Source organism: Alternaria viburni (genome assembly GCF_023758015.1).
Source record: "Alternaria viburni strain BMP 2772 chromosome Unknown scaffold_7, whole genome shotgun sequence".
NCBI classification, from domain to species: domain Eukaryota; kingdom Fungi; phylum Ascomycota; class Dothideomycetes; order Pleosporales; family Pleosporaceae; genus Alternaria; species Alternaria viburni.
Window position 1 is genome coordinate 448516 of NW_026055776.1, and position 22643 is coordinate 471158.

Below are 22643 nucleotides of genomic sequence, written 5' to 3' on the forward strand. Positions count from 1 at the left end.
AAATACCTCAACCTTTACAGACATGCCACGGGACTGATTTTTGAACAACCTGGCGCGGGTACCGCTTCGATTCTCTACGTATCGCGGATCACGTGCCAAAATCGAGAAAACGTGTCACAATGCTTATTTACAATCCTGATAAAGCCCAATATTCAACCATGACCAAATGCACATCTAAACGTTCGCTGCTGCTGCTACCTGAGGACCATAGCCGACTTGTGGGTATGGCTCACCTGGTGCCATGAAGTTTGTCTTGGGGTTCTTCTGGGCCTTGGCTGCCGAGCAACGGGCCATTGTTGGCGAGCTATGTCATGGTTAGTATTGTGCAGCAATGGGGCAGCATCATGGATGTGACTTACTTTCTCGAGATGGCATCTGTGAAGAAGAAGTTCTCAATGGGATTCTTCAGCGCTTGACCAGTCGCTTGTGCGCCCTGGTTCTGGTCTACCAGCTGAACCTTGCTCAAGCTGGGTAGCGATGCGGGCTCAACAAGGTCGTATCTCCTGAGAGCAGGTGAGATCTCTTCCATGCGGTCACGCAGGGCCTCAACATCGTCGTAGGGCAGCTCGGCGCCAAAGTACTCTGAGGCTGCTCGCACGATCTTCCAGTCTTCTCTTGAAGCGCCGGGAAGGCCAACAGCGGCACGGGTCATCTGTACCCGACCCTCGGTGTTGACGTATGTGACCGACTTCTCGGTGTATGCGGCACCAGGCAAGACGACATCGGCGAGCTGTGCGCCGCGGTCGCCGTGGTGACCTTGGTAGACAACAAAGGCGTCCTTGGGGATGTCGGCTTCATTAACCTCATCCGCGCCCATAAGCCAGACAAACTTGGCCTTGGTTTGGGCGACCTCGGATGAAGGAACGGTGAAGCCAACCTCGTAGGCGCCAGTTCGGGAAGCTGTTCGCTGCAAGATGTTGTAGCCGTTCCACTCCTCGGTGTGGAACTTGTCCTTGTTCTTCTCGACAAAAGATCCAACTTGCTCGTAAATCGACTTGGCATCAACGTGCTCAGTGACACCACTACCGACGATGATCATGGGCTTCTTGGCCGAAGCCAGCTTCTTTCCGAACTCCCCAGAAAGAGCGCTCTTGAGGTCGTTGGCGTTGCTTCCAAGCTTCTCGTACTCGAATGTGCTCTCAAAGTCCTCACCAACGTAGCCAACCTCAAGGTCTGTCCTCAGCCACTGCTTCCTGATGCGAGCGTTAAGAACGGCGGCCTCCCATCTGGGGTTGGAGCCAATGAGGAGAATGTAGTCGGCATCCTCAACACCGTAGATCCTGGAGTTGAAGGAGTAGTTTGACTTGACATCGATTCCGTGAGCGATGGGTTCGCTGCCACCGGGCTGGTCAAGAGCCAGGTTGTCTGAGCCGAGTCTGTTGGCAAGATCCTTCATGGCAACCAGCGCCTCAGTCTCGACGAGGTGGCCAGCCACGACCTTGAATTCGTTGCCCTTGGGTGCGATCTTCTTGTATGCGTTGCCAATCTCGACCAGCGCCTGCTCCCAGGTGGCGGGCTGGAATTGATCGTCAACGCGGACTAGTGGGTTGACAAGGCGCTGTGTGCTGAGAGCGTCGCAGGCGAAGCGGGTCTTGTCGTTGATCCATTCCTCGTTGATGTCGTCGTTAAGTCGCGGGATGACCCTCATGACCTGGATACCACGGGCGTCGATGCGGATGTTTGAGCCAAGTCCATCAAGAACGTCGATGGACTCAGTCTTGTATAGTTCCCATGGGCGGGCCTTGAACGCGTAGGGCTTCGAGGTGAGGGCACCGACGGGGCAGAGATCGATGACGTTTCCGGAGAGTTCGGTATCAAGGGCGGTCTCGAGGTATGTGCCGATTTCCAGGTCGTTGCCACGGCCGAAAGAACCAAATTCAGGAGCACCAGCGATGTCGTTGGAGAAACGGACGCAGCGTGTGCAGTGAATGCACCTGTTCATGGAGGTCTGCTATCTGTAAGCCATCTTCTTGGAACCAGACACTGTGGAATCCTACCTTGACCAATGGGCCAACGTTCTTGTCCTCCACCGCACGCTTTCCTTCGAGCTCGTGGAAGCGGCCGCGGTCGGCACCGTATCGCATGGACTGATCCTGGAGATCGCACTCGCCTCCCTGGTCGCAAATGGGGCAGTCCAGAGGGTGGTTGGCGAGCAGGAACTCCATGATGCCCTCACGCGCCTTGTGGACGAGAGGCGAGTCGGTCTTGACGACCATGCCGGGCTGTACAGGCCATGCGCAAGAGGCGACTGGCTTAGGAGCCCGCTCCACTTCGACCAAGCACATACGGCAACTTCCAGCAATCATCAACTTCTCGTGGTAGCAGTATCGCGGGATGGTAACTCCGGCCTTGTCGCAGGCCTGGATGAGGGACGAGCCGGCTGTTGGGGCGCATTAGAACCGTGTGGGCAGTCAGGAGGGGTGTATTCCGGCTTCGTACCTTCGATTGATACCTTCTCTCCATCTGACACGGGCGTTAGCATACCTCGCCGCCCGCAATGGGGAGTGGCACAAACCGATAGTGAGCTCAACGTCTGCTGGGCGGCGGGCCGAGGCACTCAAGGCCCGGCTGCCATTGAGGGCTGCGCGGAAGGCAGGCCTCCGCAGCGACCGGATCATCTGTTGCCGCAGCATTGTGAGGCTCTGAAAGATGGCGATGGACTTGTGGCTGCGGAGCTCCAACTGACGTTCACGATGGCATCGCTCAGGCTTGGCGACTGAATAATCCAGCCGTGATTGGCCAAAGCGCCGCTCGCGCCTGCCACAAAATTCTCGCCGGCCGCCCTCCGACCTTCTCTTCTTCACTCATTTCGGGCACAATTTATTGTAGGAAAGTTTGGCACTCTACCTAGCTATCCTCTATTACGTGCCCAAGAGCACGACTCACCGTGCGAGGTAGCTGGAGCAGACGAGGTTTTCTGATGATATCTTGTTCCTTACCAACGTCGCTACATTTTGACTGAAGAAGAAGCTTTGCTTGTGTGTGGTGGAGCTTGAGATGGCTCGACGCTCCATGATAGGTGGTGATGAAGCTGTAGATGCTTTCCACGCTGGCCCACGGCGCGTTGCTCTCGATGAGTTACAACATGGTGGCCACCACTCTTGCCATCATGCCTATGCCGAGGCGGTGTGCGTGCATTAGAGGTTTTCCGAGCTTGAACCTTGCGGATATTCGTGAGGCAACATTCGCAAGCAGCCGGAACCAAAGAAACGGCTTCGATATATGAAGTCTATCGTGCGCGTGCGGAGGGCCGGTCAGGCCTTCATACATGAATGCGGCTCTGCCAACGTCACGTTTACGCCGGGTCACCGCGGACATCGTGTGCGGGGAAACTCAATCTATCCATCTCACTTCTTCACAATCACGACTGCATGGTTGATTCTTCTGATTGAAAAGCTTTTGAAATTGTTTGATCCCTCAAGGGCCTGCGACAAAAGATCTACACTACACCGAAATCATACCTTGACTGGTCTTTCTAGTCTAATGTGCGCCGCAAGAAGTAAAGTTTGCAGCCTCGTCGGGCGACTCCCGAACGCCGTGGCAGAATAGTCCGCTCTAAAAAATAAGATTCGTAATCATCGCTTACTCGTTGTCACTCTCAGGGCCAACCTCCATCTTCGCAGCCTTCTTAGCTCCGGGAGCATCGATCTTCTGCGGTGGCACACCGAGGCCGTTGTGGTTGCGGAAGAATAGAACACCCTTGCCCTCGCCCTCAGCACCGACGCTGGGCTCGACCCACTGGCACCAGCGGGCACTCTTGTACAGAGCCTTCAAGAAACCGATGGGACCATCCTTTGTGTCAGAGCGGTAGTGCCTGCCCATGATGGGCTTGATGGCCTCGGTGGCCTCGTCGGCGTGGTAGAAGGGAATGGTGGAGATGTAGTGGTGGAGGACGTGGGTCTCGACGATGCCGTGAAGAAGGGTGCGTCCGATGAAGCCAAACTCGCGGTCGATGGTAGCAGCGGCACCACGAGTGTAGGTCCAGGTGGTGGCATCGTAGTGGGGCAGGGTGGGGTCGGTGTGTTGCAGGAAGGTGATCATGACGAGCCAGTGGTTGACCCACAGGTAGGGGATGATGTACCAGACGAAGAGGTTGTTGAAGCCGTAGCTCTTGCCAATGAAGGTGAGAGCAGCGATGACAAGAGCGATACCGAGGTCGCTGAGCAGGATGAGGTGCTCGTCGCGCTTCTCGTACAGGGGGCTGGAGGGGTTGAAGTGGTTGACACCGCTGAACAGGCCGTTCTTCTTGCCCTTGCCCTTGCCTTCGATCTGACGGTCGTGGTTGTTGTGGCCGGTAACGTTGGCCATGAGGTACATGGGCCATCCACCGAGCTGCTGGCCGATGGTGTGGAGCAGGGTGTAGATGGGAGTCTCGTCAGCCAGCTCGGAGATCTCGTGGATCGCCTTGCCGACACGGGTGGCGTAGACCTCGCGGGTCTTGGGGACGAAGACCATGTCGCGCTCCATGTGGCCGGTGGCCTTGTGGTGCTTGCCGTGGGAGATCTTCCAGGAGAAGTAGGGAACGAGGAGGAGAGAGTGGCAGACCCAGCCGACAGTGTCGTTGAGCACCTTGGAGGGCGAGAAGGCCTGGTGGCCGCACTCGTGGGCAAGAATCCACAGACCAGTGCCGAAGAAGCCCTGGAGGACAGTGTATAGGGCCCAGAGACCAGCGCGGAGGGGCATGTTGGGGACCGTCTCGGGAGTCACGTAGTTGTGGAACACGTAGAAGGTAGCGGCGAGCGAGGCGAGGTCGCGGGCGACGTAGCCCAGACCACGGATGGCAGAGCGCTCGAAGCAGTGCTTGGGGATGGCATCGCGCAGCTGCTTGATGGTGTAGTCGGGGATCTCGAACTCGTTGCCGTAGGTGTCGAGGAGCTTGCCGGTAGCCTTCTTAGAGTGCTGGGGCTGCTCGTCCATCGAGGACAGCGACGTGTTGGAGGCTGAGCCGGCTGGCGAGTCGAAGGGTGAGGCCGAGACTGAGTTGGCAGTCGAATCGGCCGTCATATTTCTCTTCAGCACAGGCTGCTGGGCGCGGGCAGTCGAGGTTGCCATGGTGGGAGAGGTTGTGGTGTGGTGGTGGAGGGGAAAGAGGGTTGGCGGTGGGGAGCAAGCCTGAGCAGTTGCAGCACCAGAGGGCTATCAACTGTTGAGATGCAGGGCAGGCTGCGAATTGGAGGGTGTGCCGGGACTGGCAGGTGGATGAATGTCTGTACGACTTTCAGAGAGTGAGAGAGATTAGGTGAAGAAGGGCGCTGTGTGTGCGGGACAGGTGGGAATTTAAAGCAGGGCCCTCAGGGCGGTGTCGATGAATTTCTGGGTATGCGCCAGGGTAGGAATGGGCAGGTCAACGAGCCAGGGGCGTTCGAGAAGCCGTTTCGCTTCGATAATCAGACAGGTCCGGCTCCATCAACTAGCACGCTTTCTCTCTACACCTTGTGCATCTCTCTCCACTCGGCAAAAATTACTTTCACCATTGCCCTCCCTCGCCACCGCACTGGACACGGACAGCTCTGTCCTGGTCGAGAGGCGTGGTACACGGTGCCATCTCCACCGGCATGCGTGTCCAGCACTGCATTCTCTAGCTCCCTCCCGCAACAAGCCAGTCTACATGGGGCCCTGAATTTTCAGCAGATCGCTCTCATCCGTTGGCTTGGCGCGTCGCTAGCCATGAGTATGGCAAGCAGACCGCTTGTTTGTGCCCATCACCACCCGCACTCCAGCGCCTCGCCTAGAGTCGTCGCCCGCAGGTACCAGGTGGATATCTGCCGGGCTTGAACTGGTGGCGATTGTCTGAGTTGGCGCCGAATGAACCCGCTACACTACTGGGTGTGTAGGCTACTACCCCCTACCACGAGCAAAAGCAATGCGCACTCTACGGAGGCCCGCAATGGCTCGAAAACGTTGTGGGCGCACATCGCAAAAAGTCGGAATGCCTCCCACGGATGGTGCAGGCCTCGCTGCAGGGTCTGGGCTAGCGCGCCAGGCACCATTCAACCAGATTGATTCGCCGCAGACCCCGCCGAGGTTCAGCCTTTGCCCTTCGAACGCGTCTCCACACGTGGAGGGGTCCTCTGGGCCACGTCTCGAGCTGCCATCACTTCTGCCATCGCTACCAGACGCCTCTTCACGGCGTGGCATCGCATGACGGGCTCACTGACGCTTATCTATGTACTGCGGCTGTTCAACGGTCGGCTTACATCCTTCGTCGGTCCCAACAAACTATACATCGTCATCTCACACCTAGCTACTGCCCCGTACATGTCCAGGTGCATCGCTTGGCGCTCTCGGTTACGCTAGTCTATCTTATCTTTGCTAGCAGAATCTCGCAAGCCATACCACAACGGTCCTCGAACCACGTCGAATTGGCGTCTAGCGCAGTACTCCTCTTACACCTGTATCACGATACTCAGAACCCATTGCACTCGTTATGCTTTGCTCGCGTTCAAGGTCTCTTGCTGAGACTCACCTCCGTTCGGGCCGTTGTAGCAGGACGTCTCACATCTTTCGCCCCGAACACACTCTGATGATATCAACTTTCTTCTTCTCATCACGAATTTCTTTACAGACTAATCCGGTTCTGGAACTGCGTTCAGCCTTCTCTCGGCCATCTTCGATAAGTGTGGTCGCGCTGTAGCGACTAGCACCTACGTACTCGGGACTTTCACATGCCAACCCCACTACCCCATCACCACCGGCAAGTGGATCACGGAGAATATTGAGCGGAGGATCGCCCCTAAAACACGTTCAACGGCTTTATCGGGCCCCTCAGATCGATCCTGGGACTTGCAACCTTGATCTTGGCGCATACTAGCAAGCGACGAGCTTCAATGGTGATTTCCACATGTTACAAACGTTTTGCTGGGGCGGCGATGATATCAAATGCACCGGGCAGGTCTCGTGCTGGAAATCGATCACTCTAGTCACGGACCCTAAAGGGTTTTTCACGTGTCTCCGAGGTACTCGTCACAATTGGCCACTTACCGCATACGTGGACCTTGAGTGTAGCACTGGGTTCAGGATCAACACAACACATGCTATAGTGAAGCATGCCAACCTAGGAAAAACTTGAACACCCTGGAGCCTACGTTTACGTTGGGTCACACACTTTACAGGTTTTTGTCTTGATGTAGCTCCCAGGCCTGTTCAGGTTTTTTTCTTGTATAAGGTGAAAGCACCATTGTTTATCAGTGTTCATTCCTGGCTTTGGATGTCCTCCTTATACTTCCAAGTGCTGACGAGAAATAGCGGCACACGACTTGCTTCAGCACAATCAAACATGCGGAGATTATGCCTAGATTTGCCTCGGCCAACGTCCAGAGGCCTCGCTCTATAAAATCCCAGGTTTCGTCTCGTTGGTTGCGCACGCTATTAGCAACGGCTGTAGCACGTAGTATTGACGTTATTGTTACACTAATGATACTGTCAGTGCATGTACAGCACATGGTGATGCACACGCAAGATAGCTGTCTATACAAGCAATACTTACAACCCGCCGAGCAAGAATATGCTGTATAGGAGAATCATCTCTTGGGATTTGAGCCGTAGTCCCGAGATTTCCCGGATGGGCAGTGCCAATACGATCACATCTGTCGTAATATTGATCGCGGCGTTTGCGACCCAAAATTCCGAGCTGTCGATGCAGTTTCCTTCGATATCCTTATCCCAGGATCGCTGGATTGGGACGCATTGGAAGATAGTCGCGAAAACAGTGGCAATCCCAGACGCGACAACGATGGAAAGCGCGCAATAACACATCCAACAGAAGTGGCGTGAGATGAGCATGCTTGAACTGAAAATGCGCTTGTACAACAGGATAACGGAGATTTTGTTCAAGCACACCACGACTTTGTATGGTGTCTGCGCGAACCAGAAAAACTTGAGGCACGTCCGCAACTCTTCGATCGAAAGATCAGCCTTGTGTTTGCCATAGCCGTACCCAACAGATATATGAACAAAGGCCGACATCGAAATGGAGAATAGCTAATACGTCTTAGTCAGAACACCAGCGAGCATACACTGGACTTACCAAAGACGCTACGATCGCGTAGTCGTCAGCGCGTAATGCCACATCTCCTCGAAGTCGAACGACAATTCTGGCAACGACCGTGAGGCCAGCGACAATGATCATTACAAGAGATGTCAAGTACAGCTTCCATCCTTGGTTGGCTTCACCATCTGATAGGAAACCCATATTGAACGTCATCTCGTATGGAAGTCCGTATCGCTCGGCAAATTGCTCTGTGCGAAAGACATAACTAAGTCCAAGCCTCGAGCGGACAAGGTCATTATCTGAATGCTTTGTTCTCATCCTTCGGTCTGCAACCAAATGCTTGTGCCGCGGAGCCCACTTTGCCTTTTTCACATCTCTATGTCATGGACCCAACTTTACTGGCTGTAACAACAGCTCATATCGCTATCAGTGGAGAGACATTATCGAATGTGGTGATCTTCGGGTCGGGTGAACCGATCAGTGTTCCTCCGACCCCGGGAAACACATAAGCGACAATCCTTCACACGTCGGCCTCCCGTTTGAGGAAAGGCGTCAAGGAACCTTGTATGCGGCGTAGTTGTACGAGCTGTCCTGCAGGGTAGTTCGGACATAAGGACATCGAAGGCATTTCCAATTATATTCGCGCACGGCAGCAATCGAATCTAAGATTGCGACCAGCGTTCTTATTGCCTCCTGCATCTTAAAGAGCACACAATCCTACGGACACCAATTTTCAGCCGCACCTTTCTGTCGACAATCGCTGCTCTTGTAAGGAGTGATTAGATCAAGATGCATAGTCTTGTAACCCTATCATTGTGGCTATGTGCCATTGAGTTGTCTCTGGCTGCGCCGAAGACATTCTCCTACGAGCACGCGAAGACGGAGAACGGGCAGATCACAGGCCATCGTTCACCCAAAGTCAACGGGGTCTGGGAGTATCTGGGCATCCCATTTGCGCAGCCACCACTTGGTGCTTTACGATTCGCTGCACCTCAGAAATACAAAGGCCAAGATGATTATATTGCTGCCAATTTTGTAAGCATTTACTTGGCGTTACCAACCCATAGGATGCAAATGTGTTGACGATCAGAACAGGGATAGTAGGCGTCTGGTATTGATGCCGCATATATTATTAGGCTGATATTATGCACAGTGGCTGCCCACAACAACCTCCTAGCTGGCCCGAATTTCCTGGATTTACTCCTCAAGCATTGACTGTCCTTGACTCCGGTACGAAATCCCAGAAACAGAGGGCATATCAGTGCAAGACGCCGTAACGATAGCTCGCGAGTTCGTGCATCTTGACACACACACGAAGTACCCTATACTCTATCTATAACTGTGCTAACCGTTCCAAGTACGTTACCATTGATATACAACACTACCCACACCTGCCAATGGGTACTGATTTGAATCCTTGTTTCAGTTTGCTGGTGGTGCTGGAATGCCCACAAGTGAGGACTGCCTTACCTTGAACATCTGGTCGAAGCCAAGCATTAAGTCTGCTAAGGCGAAGAAACCTGTCTATGTTTTCTTTCATGGAGGACGTGAGTCATCATTTGTCCTCCCATCCCCAACGTCCACTTGTCTTACTTGAACAGGCTTCGCTGGTGGCTATACCAACACGCCCTTTGCCAATGGCCAATACCTCGCAAACAACGAGGACATAGTCGTCGTTTCGGTCAACTACCGCCTCAATGTCTTCGGCTTTCCTGGTGCCCCTGATGCAGACACCAACCTAGGATTGCGGGACCAACGTCTCGCAGTGGAATGGCTGCAGAAGAATGTTGCAGCATTTGGCGGAGACGCGAAGAAAATCGTCATCTCTGGCCAATCTTCTGGCGGTGCAGCTGTGGACTGGTGGTCCTATGCGTACAAGGAGAACCCTATGGTCCACGGTCTCATGTCCACATCAGGTAACGTGTTCAGCTTCCCCATGAACACACCAGAAAAGCAACGATCCAACTGGTTCGACATCGTCAATCTAGTAGGTTGCGGTTCATCAAACGAAACGCTGTCTTGCATGCGCCGTCAACCCTGGGAAGTCCTCTCAAAAGCCGTAACAAAGATCCCTCCCAGCCCAGGCGGCAGTCCGGTCCGTTCAACACCGCCATTCTACCCCCTGGTCGACAACGAAACCATCTTTTCCGACTACCTCTCCCGCTCAGCAGCCGGCGACTTCGCTAAACTGCCTTATTTCCACGGCCACAACGACCACGAACAAGGCTACTACGTCATCCCAGCTTTTGCACAAGGTCGAAACGTGACGGAGGCGTAGGGCGACCAGTTTCTCCTTGAGTCCTTCGTCTGTCCCGTTTCTCACGAAGCTAATGCACGCATCGATGCTGGTGTACCCACATGGGTCTACCGATACTACGGCGATTGGAACAATACCCGTCTGTATCCTACATCTGGTGCGTATCATGGGACTGAACTGAACATGATTTTTGGTGGCTCTGCGGATGCTAGCGGCCTCCCTCAAACGCAGGCTCAGAAAGACACTGTTAGGCTTGTGCAGCGCGCTGTTGCGGCGTTCACTGAGGACCCGAAGGATGGACTGACGAAGCTGGGCTGGCCGGTCTTTGATTGGGAGAAGGAGAGTTGGGGTGAGATTGCTGTGGGGAATCGAGCGGAGATATCGTTTGCGAGACCGGAGAAGTATGATGCGAAGTGCGAGGATGTTGTATTGGGGTCTTTACAGGGCATGTCGTAAGGGCAGGTAGGGACTGTGCTGTGCAAGCAAATCTCAGCAGATCTTCGCATCAGACCCTTACGGCCCTAAAGCACGACGTTCCAATCTTCGGCCTGACCAGGCCTTTCATGAAGTCCTCATTGTATTGATGGGGTCACTACTGAACCGGAAAATAGCAACACTGGAGCAGACCAGCTCGTCCGTTAGTAGCTATCACGTACAGCATAGATGAACGAGGAGGATACGTCGATCTTGGGAGTGTTTATTCCGTTGCGCATAAACAGATGTGGTATTCAAAGCCTGACATGGATTCAACGAATGACAGTTCCAATGGCATCGTCGGAAGCATGCTCTTACTTGTAACCAGACTCAAGCACGAAGCCTACAATCGTGCTCTTAGCGATCTGACATCCAACTTCTTCCAAGCCAAAAACGCAACCAAAGCCACAACACTGATCCGCCCAACAAGTGCCGTGGCAACCGCCCTCCTGACAAGCGGATAGTAGCCCTCCAACATGGAATTGACCGCAGCGCCTCTCGCCATCATCTTCGCTCTCCCGCTTTGTCCCCACCCTCTCCCTACACCCAAGCCAGCTATGCCGACCTCACCCGGCTTCTCTTCCTCCAAAGACCCAAGCGCTTCACTTCCAATACCTGGGAAGTCCTGGGTGGGCAGCCCTGTCGCATCCTGACTATTCGTCGTTGTCACGCTCGACGCAGCTGTGCTCATTTCCAAAGACTTCTGCTTCCGGAATCGGTACGACATGGCCCACATGACGAATCTTACGTCCCAGTTGGTAAATGTAGGATATGTCCAGAGCTCCAGCGCGTTGTGTGGTGGCATGTGTTCTAGAAAGTCGCTTACGACGCCCAATGTCAAACCCCATAGTAATAATGGAGGCCTACGGTCCTTAGATCTTCCCTCGGGGCCTGCCAATGCTTCTCTGATCGTATTTGTGATACTCTGTGGCGCTGCTTCGACGGGTATGAAGTCGGGGATGGTTGCGCAATGCGTCGAGTTGGCTGGTACGAGTTGTATGGCAGCAAACATCATCTTGCTCAGCATGGCTTGTAGGAACCAGCGCTTGATGCCCAGTTCGGACTTTGCCAGTCGCGCTGAGACATCGGCGTATTCGTGTGTACGGAGAGCTGGTGAGAGAAGGGCGCGAATGGGGACCCAATGTGACGAGGCTACTTCGGTGGGCTGCAGGCGTTGCTGTGGGTAGGCGGGAGAGGTCAGGAGGTAGATGTACGGGCATAGTACCATGAGTCTGCTTGTGGTCAGCCTAGGTTCGGTCGATTATAGTCTCCATGATCCAAGTCTAAATGACGTTGAGTGACGACGTACGGTACTTTGCCCCAGCTCGTCGTAACGATGCGCTGCGGTAGATTGCCGACCGCGATCGCATTGGCAGGGGTCAGATCAATGCCAACCTCTTCGAGCGCTTCTCTAGCTGCTGCTGCCTGGTCGTCCTCATCCTCTGGATCCCTCTTCCCACCTGGCAACGCAACATGTCCGTTCCACTTATCACCGATTCGTGCGGCTCGCTTTATGAAGAGTAGCTCGGGGTCTCCGTGCTTGACCCATTCTTGTGAAAAGAAGGCGCTTAGAGACGACTCAAAGTCGAATTCGGAATGAGGCTGTGCGACAGATGATCGTCTGCGTCGAGGCGGCAAAGGGCTGTCGGAGCTGTCAGGCCAATGCGAGTAGTTTGGTTGTATGCGAAGGATGAGGGCTACAGAAGCGCGTTTAGGCAGGTTTGGCGGACACGCGACATCAGGATAGGGGTTCGCGTTGAGCTCCAGCAGAATGGACTGGAGATGGCTGACGAGGTCTTCGGTACTACTATGCGTTGTCATGATATCTACGGGATCTCAATGCGTTGGTAATGGAAGTACGCGTTCGAAGATGGATGGGTCGGGAGGCCCACGGCAAGTTGGAGAGGGTGGTGACTTGTCGCGGGTACTGCTGTGCATGCAAGTGACACAAAAAAGAAACGCGCGCCGCGATGAGGTATAAATGTCGGAGGACGTGAATCTTGAGATTCACCGATTGATATATGCGTATCGCAACGGAGAACCGAGGCGCGATAATTGACATGGCCATGGCGATTGGCTGCATCGCTCAACTCTGCGTAGAGGAGCTGACGAGCGGTGAGTGGACGCCATGATCGGTACGACACATGGATATGGGAAGACAGGCGATGCACAGCGGGAGCTACGCGTATATCCAAAGGATACGAGCCGTAGTGATCTGGAGTTTGCGTCTCGCAGTCGCGTAGCGGAGATGAGCTCTGGCCAATCGGGCTAATGCCATGGAGGGGCAGGCAAATGAGGTCACTTGTGAGCCCCGCGACGCCAAAAAAACTCCACAGTGTGTCGTGCGCCATTGTTTTGTACCCCAGATCTCTCTGCTTCGATTGACTGCCTCTCTTCAATTGACAACTGAATATTCAAATCATAGTCAACATGGGAGGCCAAAAGACAGGTAAACACACGCTTCCAGTGCCCATGGATTACTCCTAACTCTTTGCGACAGCAATTCTGTCAGTTTATGACAAGACCGGTCTTCTTGACCTGGCCAAGGGACTGCACGAATGCGGTGTCCGGCTGCTGGCCTCGGGCGGCACGGCCAAGATGATCCGCCAGGCCAACTTCCCCGTAGAAGATGTCTCTGCCATCACCAAGGCGCCTGAGATGCTCGGTGGACGCGTCAAGACGCTCCACCCCGCCGTACACGGAGGCATTCTCGCGCGCAACCTCGACTCGGACGACTCAGACCTCTCCGCCAACAGCATCGACAAGATCGACTTCGTCGTATGCAACCTGTACCCCTTCTCCGAGACCGTCGCGCGCATCAACGTTACCATCCCAGAGGCCGTCGAGGAGATCGACATCGGAGGTGTCACCCTTCTTAGGGCCGCCGCGAAGAACCACGCACGCGTCACCATTATCAGCGACCCCAACGATTACCATGACCTCCTTACCGAACTCAAGAAAGACGGCGAGGTCTCAGAGAACAGCAGACAGCGCTACGCGTTGAAGGCTTTCGAGCAGACCTCGTCATACGACACCGCCATCTCCGAGTTCTTCAGGAAGAAGTATGCAGGCGACGGCGACCAGTTCCTTACCCTCCGATACGGCGCAAACCCCCACCAAAAGCCCGCGACCGTCTCGATGCCGGAAAAGTCGCTGCCCTTCAAGGTGCTCTGCGGCTCTCCCGGATACATCAACCTGCTCGATGCGCTCAACGCATGGCCTCTGGTGCAGGAGCTGACCAAGGCGCTCAACTACCCAGCGGCAGCCAGCTTCAAGCACGTTTCGCCTGCGGGCGCGGCTATCGGAGTTCCCCTCAGTGAGGTGGAGCGCAAGGTATACATGGTCGACGACATTGAGGGCATTGAGAAGTCGGGTTTGGCACAGGCCTACGCTAGGGCGCGTGGTGCTGACAGGATGTCAAGTTTCGGCGACATGATTGCCCTGTCCGCTGAGGTCGATGTCCAGACTGCGAAGATCATCAGCCGCGAGGTCTCCGACGGTGTCATTGCACCCGGCTACACCGCCGAAGCTCTGGAGATCCTCAAGAAGAAGAAGGGTGGAAAGTACCTGGTCCTTCAGATGGACCCTGACTACGTCCCAGGCCCCGAGGAGACCAGGACCGTATTCGGCATCACGCTCAAGCAGCACCGCAACGACGCCAAGATCGTTCCTGCCGATACTTTCAACACCGTGATCGTGCCCAAGAACTCTGGAGCTCTTCCGGAGCCTGCCCAGCGCGACTTGACTGTCGCCACCATTGCGCTCAAGTACACCCAGTCCAACAGTGTTTGTTACGCGCTCAATGGCCAGATCGTCGGTCTCGGAGCTGGTCAGCAATGTAAGTTCGACAGATCCTATCTGGTGAGTAACCACTAATTCCTGTACAGCACGCATTCACTGCACTCGCCTGGCTGGTGACAAAGCCGACAACTGGTGGATGCGTTTCCACTCAAAGACGCTAAACCTCAAGTTCAAGAAGGGCACCAAGCGCCCCTCAAAATCCAATGCTATCGACCTCCTGTGCTCTGGTCTCGTCCCTGAGTCAGGCATCGAGCGCGACGATTTCGAGGCCAACTTCGAAGAGGTACCCCAGCCATTTACCGCGGATGAGCGCAAAGAGTGGCTCTCCAAGATGGAGAGCGTTGCCGTCAGCTCCGATGCCTTCTTCCCCTTCATCGACAACGTCTTTAGGGCGCACCGAAGTGGTGCCAAGTACATTGCTGCGCCCACAGGAAGCCAGAACGATGGCGCCGTCTTCGAGACGGCTGAGAAGCTGGGTATCACCTTTGTTGAGCAGCACATCCGGTTGTTCCACCACTAAGAAGTTGGTGTGAGAGATGAAGATGATACTTGCTGATGACTTTAACGTGCATTGAAGCTGGCGAGATGACCAGTCTAAATGAGATGAGATTACGATACCTTCAAAATGTGGATACTTCAACCTCCAACTCGACCGTCAGTAAATTGTGATCTATTGAGTGGCACGGCCTACTCCTTGCCCTGAAAGGCCCTTCAGAGCGCTCCCATCCTGCTGCCATCCTGCTGCGCGGGCATCAGTCTCTCCGCGAGAGGAACATGTGATAGCAAAGTGCTGAGCTCGACACAGCTGCAAGTATCACCATAGTGGTGCAGAACCGCGTGCTTCTTGAATATTCAACGTAATCCGTGTTGCCGCAACGGCAGACATGCTGGCGGCACTGCAGCAGCTAGAAAGCGGTCGGACGGCCTTCGTAATGATACATCCTTGGAGAATCGGACGATGTATGCGACGTAGCGTGAGGTATTGGTGCGACACGTACACGATCGCAGTCCTAAAAGCGCCTGCTTCAGTCGCATTATAACCTCATCTGACCCTCCCTACGCCCGTTATCTTATCCTCCACCATCTTCATCAAGACATCCTTATCCTTAACAGCCTTCACCCTCTCCCCCTCCAGATCTTCCAGCTGCCTCTCTAACTCCTTCATCCTATCCACCTGCTCCCTCTCGCTCCAATTCAAACCCGGTAGATGCGCAATCAACCTCTCAATCTGCTGTTCCTTCAACGTAATATCCTGTGCCATTTCTTTCAGATCTGCTTGAAACTGCTCTGGGGAGGGTTTAGGTGGGGCCGCGATTGTTTGTTGTGAGGGGTCTTGGGCAATGCCTTGTTGTGTGTTCTCGGCGGCGTTGCGTGCTTCTAGTTGCGCAAAGGTTTCGAGGGGTTGTTGGCCTTCGGGGACGCTGGGTGGGGCGTTTTCGCGGATTTGACGGAGGGCGGCGGACATTTGGTTTAGGAGCTGGGTTTGTTAGGAGGAGGGATCGTGTGTTGGTTGGAGGGTGGTACCATGTCCAGTTCATCTTGGATTTGGGTGAGGATGTCGCCCATGATGGCAGGTGGATATGTTGAATGGGTGGAAGCTTCTAGCTGCTAAGAGATAGATATAAAACCGGGTTCCAAAGCTGCGAGTTTGGCGTGCTTAATTTGAGTGTGTATGCTACAGACAAGTATCGCGTTCGAGTTGTAGAATGCGCCGGCTGGGCTAGCCTAGCGCGTCACCGCCATGTCCAGGGCTCAAATTATACGCGAATGCTCTTTCCCTCCAATTCACCCCACTCGACGCCCGGCACCCACTTTCATTCTCCGTCGCGTCAATCTTTGTGTAAATATGTCACATTCCAAGCGCTATCTCAGGATACCGTGATGCGACCTTCCCTCCGCCCACTATGGCTCCCACAAACCTCGTTCCTCGCACGGCTCCCCCGAACTACTCCGCACCGCGTCCCACGCCGAATCGCGACCACATCAGCGCGCAATGCTGCACCAATTGACCTACCCAAACTCAGACTTTCGCCCGGCTCTCTGTATCACGATTCGCTTACGACATTCCTCGAATATGCGAAGGAAACCAATCTAAATTTGACCTCGACTCTCGCTATTGGTACTATCTATGAGTACATGTCGGCGCAGGCGCTCATGCGCCTAGGCTTCTCTCTCTTACGTATAGGTCGTATGGGGGATGCGGGCATAGACTTGATTGGACACTGGGTGCTGGGCCCTCTCAGAGAACCCATGCCCGTCATCGTACAGTGCAAGGCAAGGAGTAATAGTGTCAACCCGAAACACATCCGCGAACTCGAAGGATCTTTCCAGGGTGTACCACCGCATTGGCGCAACAAGGATGTCTTGGGGCTATTGGTAACAACAAAAAAGGCTACGACGGGGGTGATGAAAGCTATAGCGAACAGTTCGTGTCCTATGGGCTTCATACTCATATCGCGGGAGGGACTAGTGGAGCAATTTGTTTGGAACCGGGCGGCAACTGAGAGAGGGCTGCAAGGAGTAAGTGTCACGGTGAGGCATACCCCGCGGGCTTTACTGGAAGATCCTGAGGAGGGATTAGAAGAGGACGCGAGGGTATCAAAGAAGAGTCAGGACAAGTTCAAAACTTCGGGAACGATGAAAGACATACAATTGACCTGGATGGGATCGCCCATCTTTCCAGACAGGGACAACCTCGACCAGGAAACCCTCAAGCTCATGCGCCAGATCCCAGCCAACATTGTGCATGTACCCGCCCCTGTCGTTGAAGCGGAAGAGCCACCCGAACAGGGTTCCAAGGGTTCCGCAAAGGACAAGAGGAAGGCCGCACCAGTCGTTGCGCGCAAACTCGGTCGGCCTGTGAAAATGTGGTCCGAGAAAGCGCCCCGTCCACGCGGAGGCCAAATCTCAGGCACCATAAAGAAGTCTACCGAAGGTCATACCATGGGAAGGCCTCCAGGATCGAAGACTAAGCGTAGAGCGGGCGATGAGCCTGTGGTGGTAGAGAAACCACCAAAGCCACCGAAGGACCCTCACCGTCATAGAAAGCTGAGGCAGCAGATACCTACCTGCCGTCCACGATTGGGAAGACCCCCTGGATCGAAGAACAAACCCAAGGTACCTGTTGATACTGGCTGAGGTGGGAAGACTCGCATTCTTTTTGGAGAATGTGGTCTATCGAATTCTCATTTGTCCTACCAGGGACACACAAGCGTCTATCAAGAGCGTCTCGTCCAGCGCAAATGACAGCTGAGCTGCTGCTGCTGCGGATCGTGCATGTAGCCAAGCGGAGCTGAGCGAAGCAATCAATATCAGCGCATAGACGAGGCAGGCAATGCAGATTACACAGTCCGGCCGAATGATTGATTGAACTACACGATCTATCTGGAGCAATGACCATTCGGCCGGACTGAGCGTGTTTTGACAAGCATGGGAACTGCTCACACCTACACTCCATAAGAGATTGGATAAAGACGTCTACAATACAGTCGTACGAACAATGCGGAGAAGTTCCCGGCTACGCTTACAAAATTCCCACAACATCACCAAATGGCCATTTCAGGAGCAAACCATGGATTGAGGAAACCAACAATGTACTTCATAAAGATCAAAACTTGAAATACTGTTCAACTCGACTCAACGCAACGTAGACGGGCGCAAAACCATGCAGAGAACTAAATAATAATACAATCCTAACACATGTTGTACAAACACAAACTGATACATGCCTGGATCTGAATCTACTGCACACCTAGTAATCAGTAATCAAATCGATCTGGCAGCACAAGAGGGGCAACTAGTGTCCATGTGTAAATGCCGTAGCACACCCATGCGCTGATGATCTTTGCCCAACTGGCCCAGTACGTCCGGCCGACAGGAACGAAGCTACCGGATACATCCTTCTCGTCAAAGTTTGTGGTGAGGAGAGTGGCAACCCATGTTGTGCTGAGGAAGAAGATGATGTGGAAGAGGGTGTAGTTGTACTGCGTCGCGTTGCGCTCGTCATCGCGGGGGTTCTTCTTGCTGGAGGGCTCATCGTCTTCGTCCTCGCTGTCAGAGTCGTCGAGTGCAGAGGCGGGGAGAGAGCCAGACTCTACGGCGGCGCGTAGGGCAGCTTGGCGCATGTCACGACGGGACTCGGGCTGCTGTGTGACCAGGCCATGTTCGTAGTCCTCGGTGCCAACCTGGGCGTAGCCGTTTCCGTGAGGGTTGCCTTGGGCGCCCAGAGCGAGGCCGTATGTTGCTGCGCGGGTGGTGGTGTAGGCAACTGTGACGAATGTGACAATCGCGCCGATGATAATGGTCGCCTTACGAGTTCCACGGGCGCGAATGAGGGGGTTGCATTGATGGTCGTCTGGTTCCATGCCCACGGCAGACAGAGTGAGGTAAGTGCAGTAAACGGCTACGATGGCGGATTGGGCGAGACCAGCTCGGGGGTTTACGTCCTGTACTGCGGGGTGGATCGAGGCGACGGATGAAATTAGGAGCAGAATCAAGTTGATCTGACTGAGTTAGCTAGTTTCAGCATATGTCCAGAAGTCAACTTACGGTAATGGCTGCCTGGTTCATGCCGCATCCACTCTTTGCAAAGAAGATGTACATGACAATGGTCATGGCGATTGACGCTAGGTACATGGACATGGCACTACCCACGAGCATGCCTGTCCAGACGCGCGACTCGGTGGTTTCGATCTTCTCCTGGCAGTACTCGGCCCAGTTGTGCGCCAGATCCACGAGCAGGATGAGACCGATGAGCAGGAACAGACACGCGCCGACCATGGCGAAGTAGTTGCCCCAGACGATGAAGAATGAGTTCGGAATGAAGAAGGTCAGGACAATCATGCCGATCCAGCCCATGATCTTGGGAGCCCAGAAGCCGTTCTGTATGGTCGCGCGACCGTCCTTGGAAGACCGTACTCCGATGAGCATAAGCGCCATGAGGACGTGGAAGAAACCGAGGGCGAAGTTGATGCGCTGCACTGCAACGTATCCGTAGCATTGTTCGCCGTGGCACTTGATGTCGACGTAATCCAGCGTGAGGTGGGCAAGCTTCTTCATGGCCCAGTCGGTGAGCATGATCCATGAGACAATCGAGTTGATGAGGAGGATGAGCGCGTATGCGATACGTGTGGCGATGCTGCGCGCAGTCAGTATGCCGTCAACATGTCTCTCCGCACTCGTATTCCTACCTGTTACCGCATTTCCCTCCGCAAGAGCCCATGACGGCGCTGCATGTCGCGGCGCCACAGCAGGAGGCGGCAACGCTCCAAACCTGGCCATGTTAGCGGCGCGCAGTCGCGACGGAGCGTGTCAACGTACGGTGCCCATGGCGGGCATAGCCAGGAAGGGGACGGATAGTAATGCGCCCATGGTTGAGATGCCGTGAGTCGCCGGGGTGGTATTGTGGAGAAGCTGGAGGCACGAGGATGAGGCCGGTGACGTTCCTGCGCATGCGCTTGTGTCGCGGCTCCTGCCGCCAAGTCACGCCTTGGCCATCTTATCTCCGATCAGCTGCAACGGCCATGCTTCACTTCGACTCCCCATTCACTCGACAAACATCGGTCCAGTGTCTTGGGGTTCGCCTGACTTCTTGTTTGCTTCGCGCTATAGACTTCCTTCGTGTCCTTCATTCTTTGCCTGCTTCTTTTGCGTATCTTTACCTGCGGTATTAGTTCCTCGGCTTAGCAAGTGCCGATATCAGTTCCAGTCCGCGATTGCGCAACTCGACATCTCCCGCACTCGATGATCAGCGCACTGCAATAACACCTCATTCACACTGACCAAAATGGTCGCCGAAGAGCAGCCTCCCACCCACAAGAAGACGCGCATTATATCCGTCGTTGCTGCCACCGCAATCGCGCTTGCCTGTGGTACAAATGTACGTCTCCGTCATACATCTGGAGTGGGATGCTAACAGACCCCAGTATGCCTACTCAGCATGGGCACCGCAGTTCGCCGATAAGCTCCAACTCTCTGCGACCCAGAGCAATGTCGTCGTATGCCATCCTACGTACCTCCTGAACACGAACGTCGTCTTACAATTATAGGGAACGGCCGCCAACCTGGGCATGTATGCTTCTGGCATACCTATGGGCATCATAACGGACAGGAAGAGCCCGCGACTGGCTGCAATTATCGGCATGTTCGCGCTCTTCGTTGGCTACTATCCCATCAAGCTCGGTAGGATACCTCGTACCTGCTCGCCAGATTGTCGTCTAACTGTTGCCAGCGTATGATGGAGGTCCAGGCTACATGAGCGTTGGCCTGATATCCTTGTGTTCCTTTTTCAGCGGTGTGGGCAGCTGTGCTGCCTTCCAGGCTGCTTTGAAGACGGGTAATACCTTCATCAACTCTTGTTGGGTCTATACTAATAATGACAGCGACACTCAACTGGCCTACTCATCGCGGATCGGCCACTGCTTGCCCGCTGGCTGCCTTCGGATTGAGCGCCTTCTTCTATACTCTCATCGCCGGCATAGCATTCCCAGGTAATACCTCCGGGCTGCTGATGATGCTTTCTCTTGCGACCTCCTTACTCGTCCTGGTATCGATACCCTTCCTTATCGTCGTCGATCACAAAGCTGGCACCGGCTATGCTGTGCTACCCACCACCGAACGTACACGACGCAACTCCAATGTCCTCCATAAGACGAGGTCCAACGGCTCCAAGTACAAATCATCTGCTCTTCCACAGCAAGAAATCAGTAAGCGATGCTTTCTTTCCACCTCTGTCTTCCCCTTGTCACCTGCCAACCACTTCTAGCAGCCGAAGAAGAACAGGACCGTCCCTCAACCGAGACCTCGTCACTTCTCTCGTCTGGCCCTGGCGACATCATCGACAATGACGACGATGCAGCAAGCAAAAAGTCGGCTCACTCATGTGTAGATATCACTGGTTTGGCACTTCTGAACAAACCGGAATTCTGGCAACTATGGGTACTCATGGGTCTCCTGTCTGGAGTTGGTTTGATGACAATCAAGTATGTATACTCCAGATATTCATCGTGGCCATCACTGACTAGTGCAGCAATATCGGTCACGACGTTCAGGCCCTCTGGAAACATTGGGACGACTCCGTCAAGAACGCCTTTGTCGCTGACCGTCAGCTATGGCATGTGTCCATAATCTCGCTCTGTTCCTTCTTAGGACGTCTATCTTCAGGCATTGGTTCCGACCTTATTGTCAAGCGACTACATCACTCACGCTTTTGGTGCGCAGCCATCTCTGCCACAATCTTTGCTTTGGCTCAAGTCGCCGCCATTCGTGTTGAGGATCCCCACTTCCTGTGGGCTGTGTCCGGACTCTCCGGACTCGCATATGGCGTTCTATTCGGTGTCTTCCCAGCGCTTGTAGTCGATGCGTTTGGTCCCGATGGCTTCGCCGTCAACTGGGGCTTCATGACTCTGGCACCCGTCGTCAGTGGAAACGTCTTCAATCTCTTTTACGGTGCGGTCTATGACTCCAACTCGGTAGTTGAGCCAGATGGTCAACGTGGATGTGAGCTGGGTCTCTCGTGTTACCGCACAGCGTACTATGTCACTCTCACATCGAGCATATTGGGCATCTTCGCTTGTTTCTGGGGTATCTACGGCGAGCATATACGCAAGAGGCGAGAGTTGGAGGAACACGATGGTCATAGAGATGCTTGATTGTATTTCGCGGTGTCGGCTCAGATAGTATTGAGGTGAAGCTGCACAGTTCCTCGTGCCCCTCCGTCTGTTAGTAAATCATGGCATCTAAGACTATCTACGTTCCCCCCCTTGCATCTGGTTCGTTCTGACAAATCCAGTTTAAGATGAGGTTGAAATGACTCGTTGATGGATGTAACGTCGTTCCAAACATTGGCCTTCACAGCAATGACGTGCTCTTCGAAGTACGCGTCGTCATATCTTATCTAGAAGAAAACTGATCAGTTTCTAAGTAGACGTGCTTGAGAGCACAGGTCAGATGCTTGAACTTCCAGGCCTTATCTCTGCTGATGCTAAGTCAAATGCTTTGCGCCATGATCTCCAACCAGTGTGCCATGTTACGAAGACACGAGGTGCACACGTTAACTGGTCGAAGGGAAAGTCAAGTACATGATGGAGCGTGATAGCCAGAATCAGACCCTCTTTCTTTCTC

The 22643-nt window shown here is 54.1% G+C and overlaps 9 protein-coding genes across 9 annotated transcripts; 4 read left to right on the top strand and 5 right to left on the bottom strand.

Annotated features, from left to right (window-relative positions):
- Positions 1-174: 174 nt before the first annotated feature.
- Positions 175-2618, bottom strand: NUO78 (NADH dehydrogenase (ubiquinone) 78K chain precursor, 5-prime end; the record flags this gene model as incomplete). Its single annotated transcript, XM_049353001.1, has 5 exons — positions 175-304; positions 360-1948; positions 1998-2380; positions 2440-2463; positions 2516-2618. 5 exons carry the CDS (start codon positions 2616-2618, stop codon positions 175-177), a joined length of 2229 nt encoding a protein of 742 aa, XP_049212380.1.
- Positions 2619-3582: 964 nt separating this feature from the next.
- FAH12 (Oleate hydroxylase fah12) lies at positions 3583-5052 on the bottom strand (the record flags this gene model as incomplete). The annotated part of the gene is made up of 1 exon (XM_049353002.1): positions 3583-5052. One exon carries the CDS (start codon positions 5050-5052, stop codon positions 3583-3585), a length of 1470 nt encoding a protein of 489 aa, XP_049212381.1.
- A 4382-nt stretch (positions 5053-9434) lies between these two features.
- Positions 9435-10268, top strand: J4E79_004113 (uncharacterized protein; the record flags this gene model as incomplete). The annotated part of the gene is made up of 2 exons (XM_049353003.1): positions 9435-9537; positions 9592-10268. 2 exons carry the CDS (start codon positions 9435-9437, stop codon positions 10266-10268), a joined length of 780 nt encoding a protein of 259 aa, XP_049212382.1.
- Positions 10269-11064: 796 nt separating this feature from the next.
- Positions 11065-12542, bottom strand: J4E79_004114 (uncharacterized protein; the record flags this gene model as incomplete). The annotated part of the gene is made up of 2 exons (XM_049353004.1): positions 11065-11953; positions 12031-12542. 2 exons carry the CDS (start codon positions 12540-12542, stop codon positions 11065-11067), a joined length of 1401 nt encoding a protein of 466 aa, XP_049212383.1.
- A 609-nt stretch (positions 12543-13151) lies between these two features.
- Positions 13152-15042, top strand: ADE17 (bifunctional phosphoribosylaminoimidazolecarboxamide formyltransferase/IMP cyclohydrolase; the record flags this gene model as incomplete). The annotated part of the gene is made up of 3 exons (XM_049353005.1): positions 13152-13170; positions 13222-14559; positions 14609-15042. 3 exons carry the CDS (start codon positions 13152-13154, stop codon positions 15040-15042), a joined length of 1791 nt encoding a protein of 596 aa, XP_049212384.1.
- A 522-nt stretch (positions 15043-15564) lies between these two features.
- On the bottom strand, positions 15565-16088 carry J4E79_004116 (uncharacterized protein; the record flags this gene model as incomplete). Its single annotated transcript, XM_049353006.1, has 2 exons — positions 15565-15999; positions 16047-16088. The coding sequence occupies 2 exons, from the start codon at positions 16086-16088 to the stop codon at positions 15565-15567; spliced, it is 477 nt and encodes a 158-aa protein (XP_049212385.1).
- A 684-nt stretch (positions 16089-16772) lies between these two features.
- J4E79_004117 (uncharacterized protein) lies at positions 16773-17660 on the top strand (the record flags this gene model as incomplete). The annotated part of the gene is made up of 1 exon (XM_049353007.1): positions 16773-17660. One exon carries the CDS (start codon positions 16773-16775, stop codon positions 17658-17660), a length of 888 nt encoding a protein of 295 aa, XP_049212386.1.
- Positions 17661-18280: 620 nt separating this feature from the next.
- J4E79_004118 (uncharacterized protein) lies at positions 18281-19892 on the bottom strand (the record flags this gene model as incomplete). Its single annotated transcript, XM_049353008.1, has 4 exons — positions 18281-19024; positions 19071-19659; positions 19712-19794; positions 19842-19892. The coding sequence occupies 4 exons, from the start codon at positions 19890-19892 to the stop codon at positions 18281-18283; spliced, it is 1467 nt and encodes a 488-aa protein (XP_049212387.1).
- Positions 19893-20307: 415 nt separating this feature from the next.
- Positions 20308-22171, top strand: J4E79_004119 (uncharacterized protein; the record flags this gene model as incomplete). The annotated part of the gene is made up of 7 exons (XM_049353009.1): positions 20308-20400; positions 20447-20518; positions 20570-20702; positions 20752-20856; positions 20903-21226; positions 21286-21502; positions 21550-22171. The coding sequence occupies 7 exons, from the start codon at positions 20308-20310 to the stop codon at positions 22169-22171; spliced, it is 1566 nt and encodes a 521-aa protein (XP_049212388.1).
- Between the last annotated feature and the right edge of the window lie 472 nt (positions 22172-22643).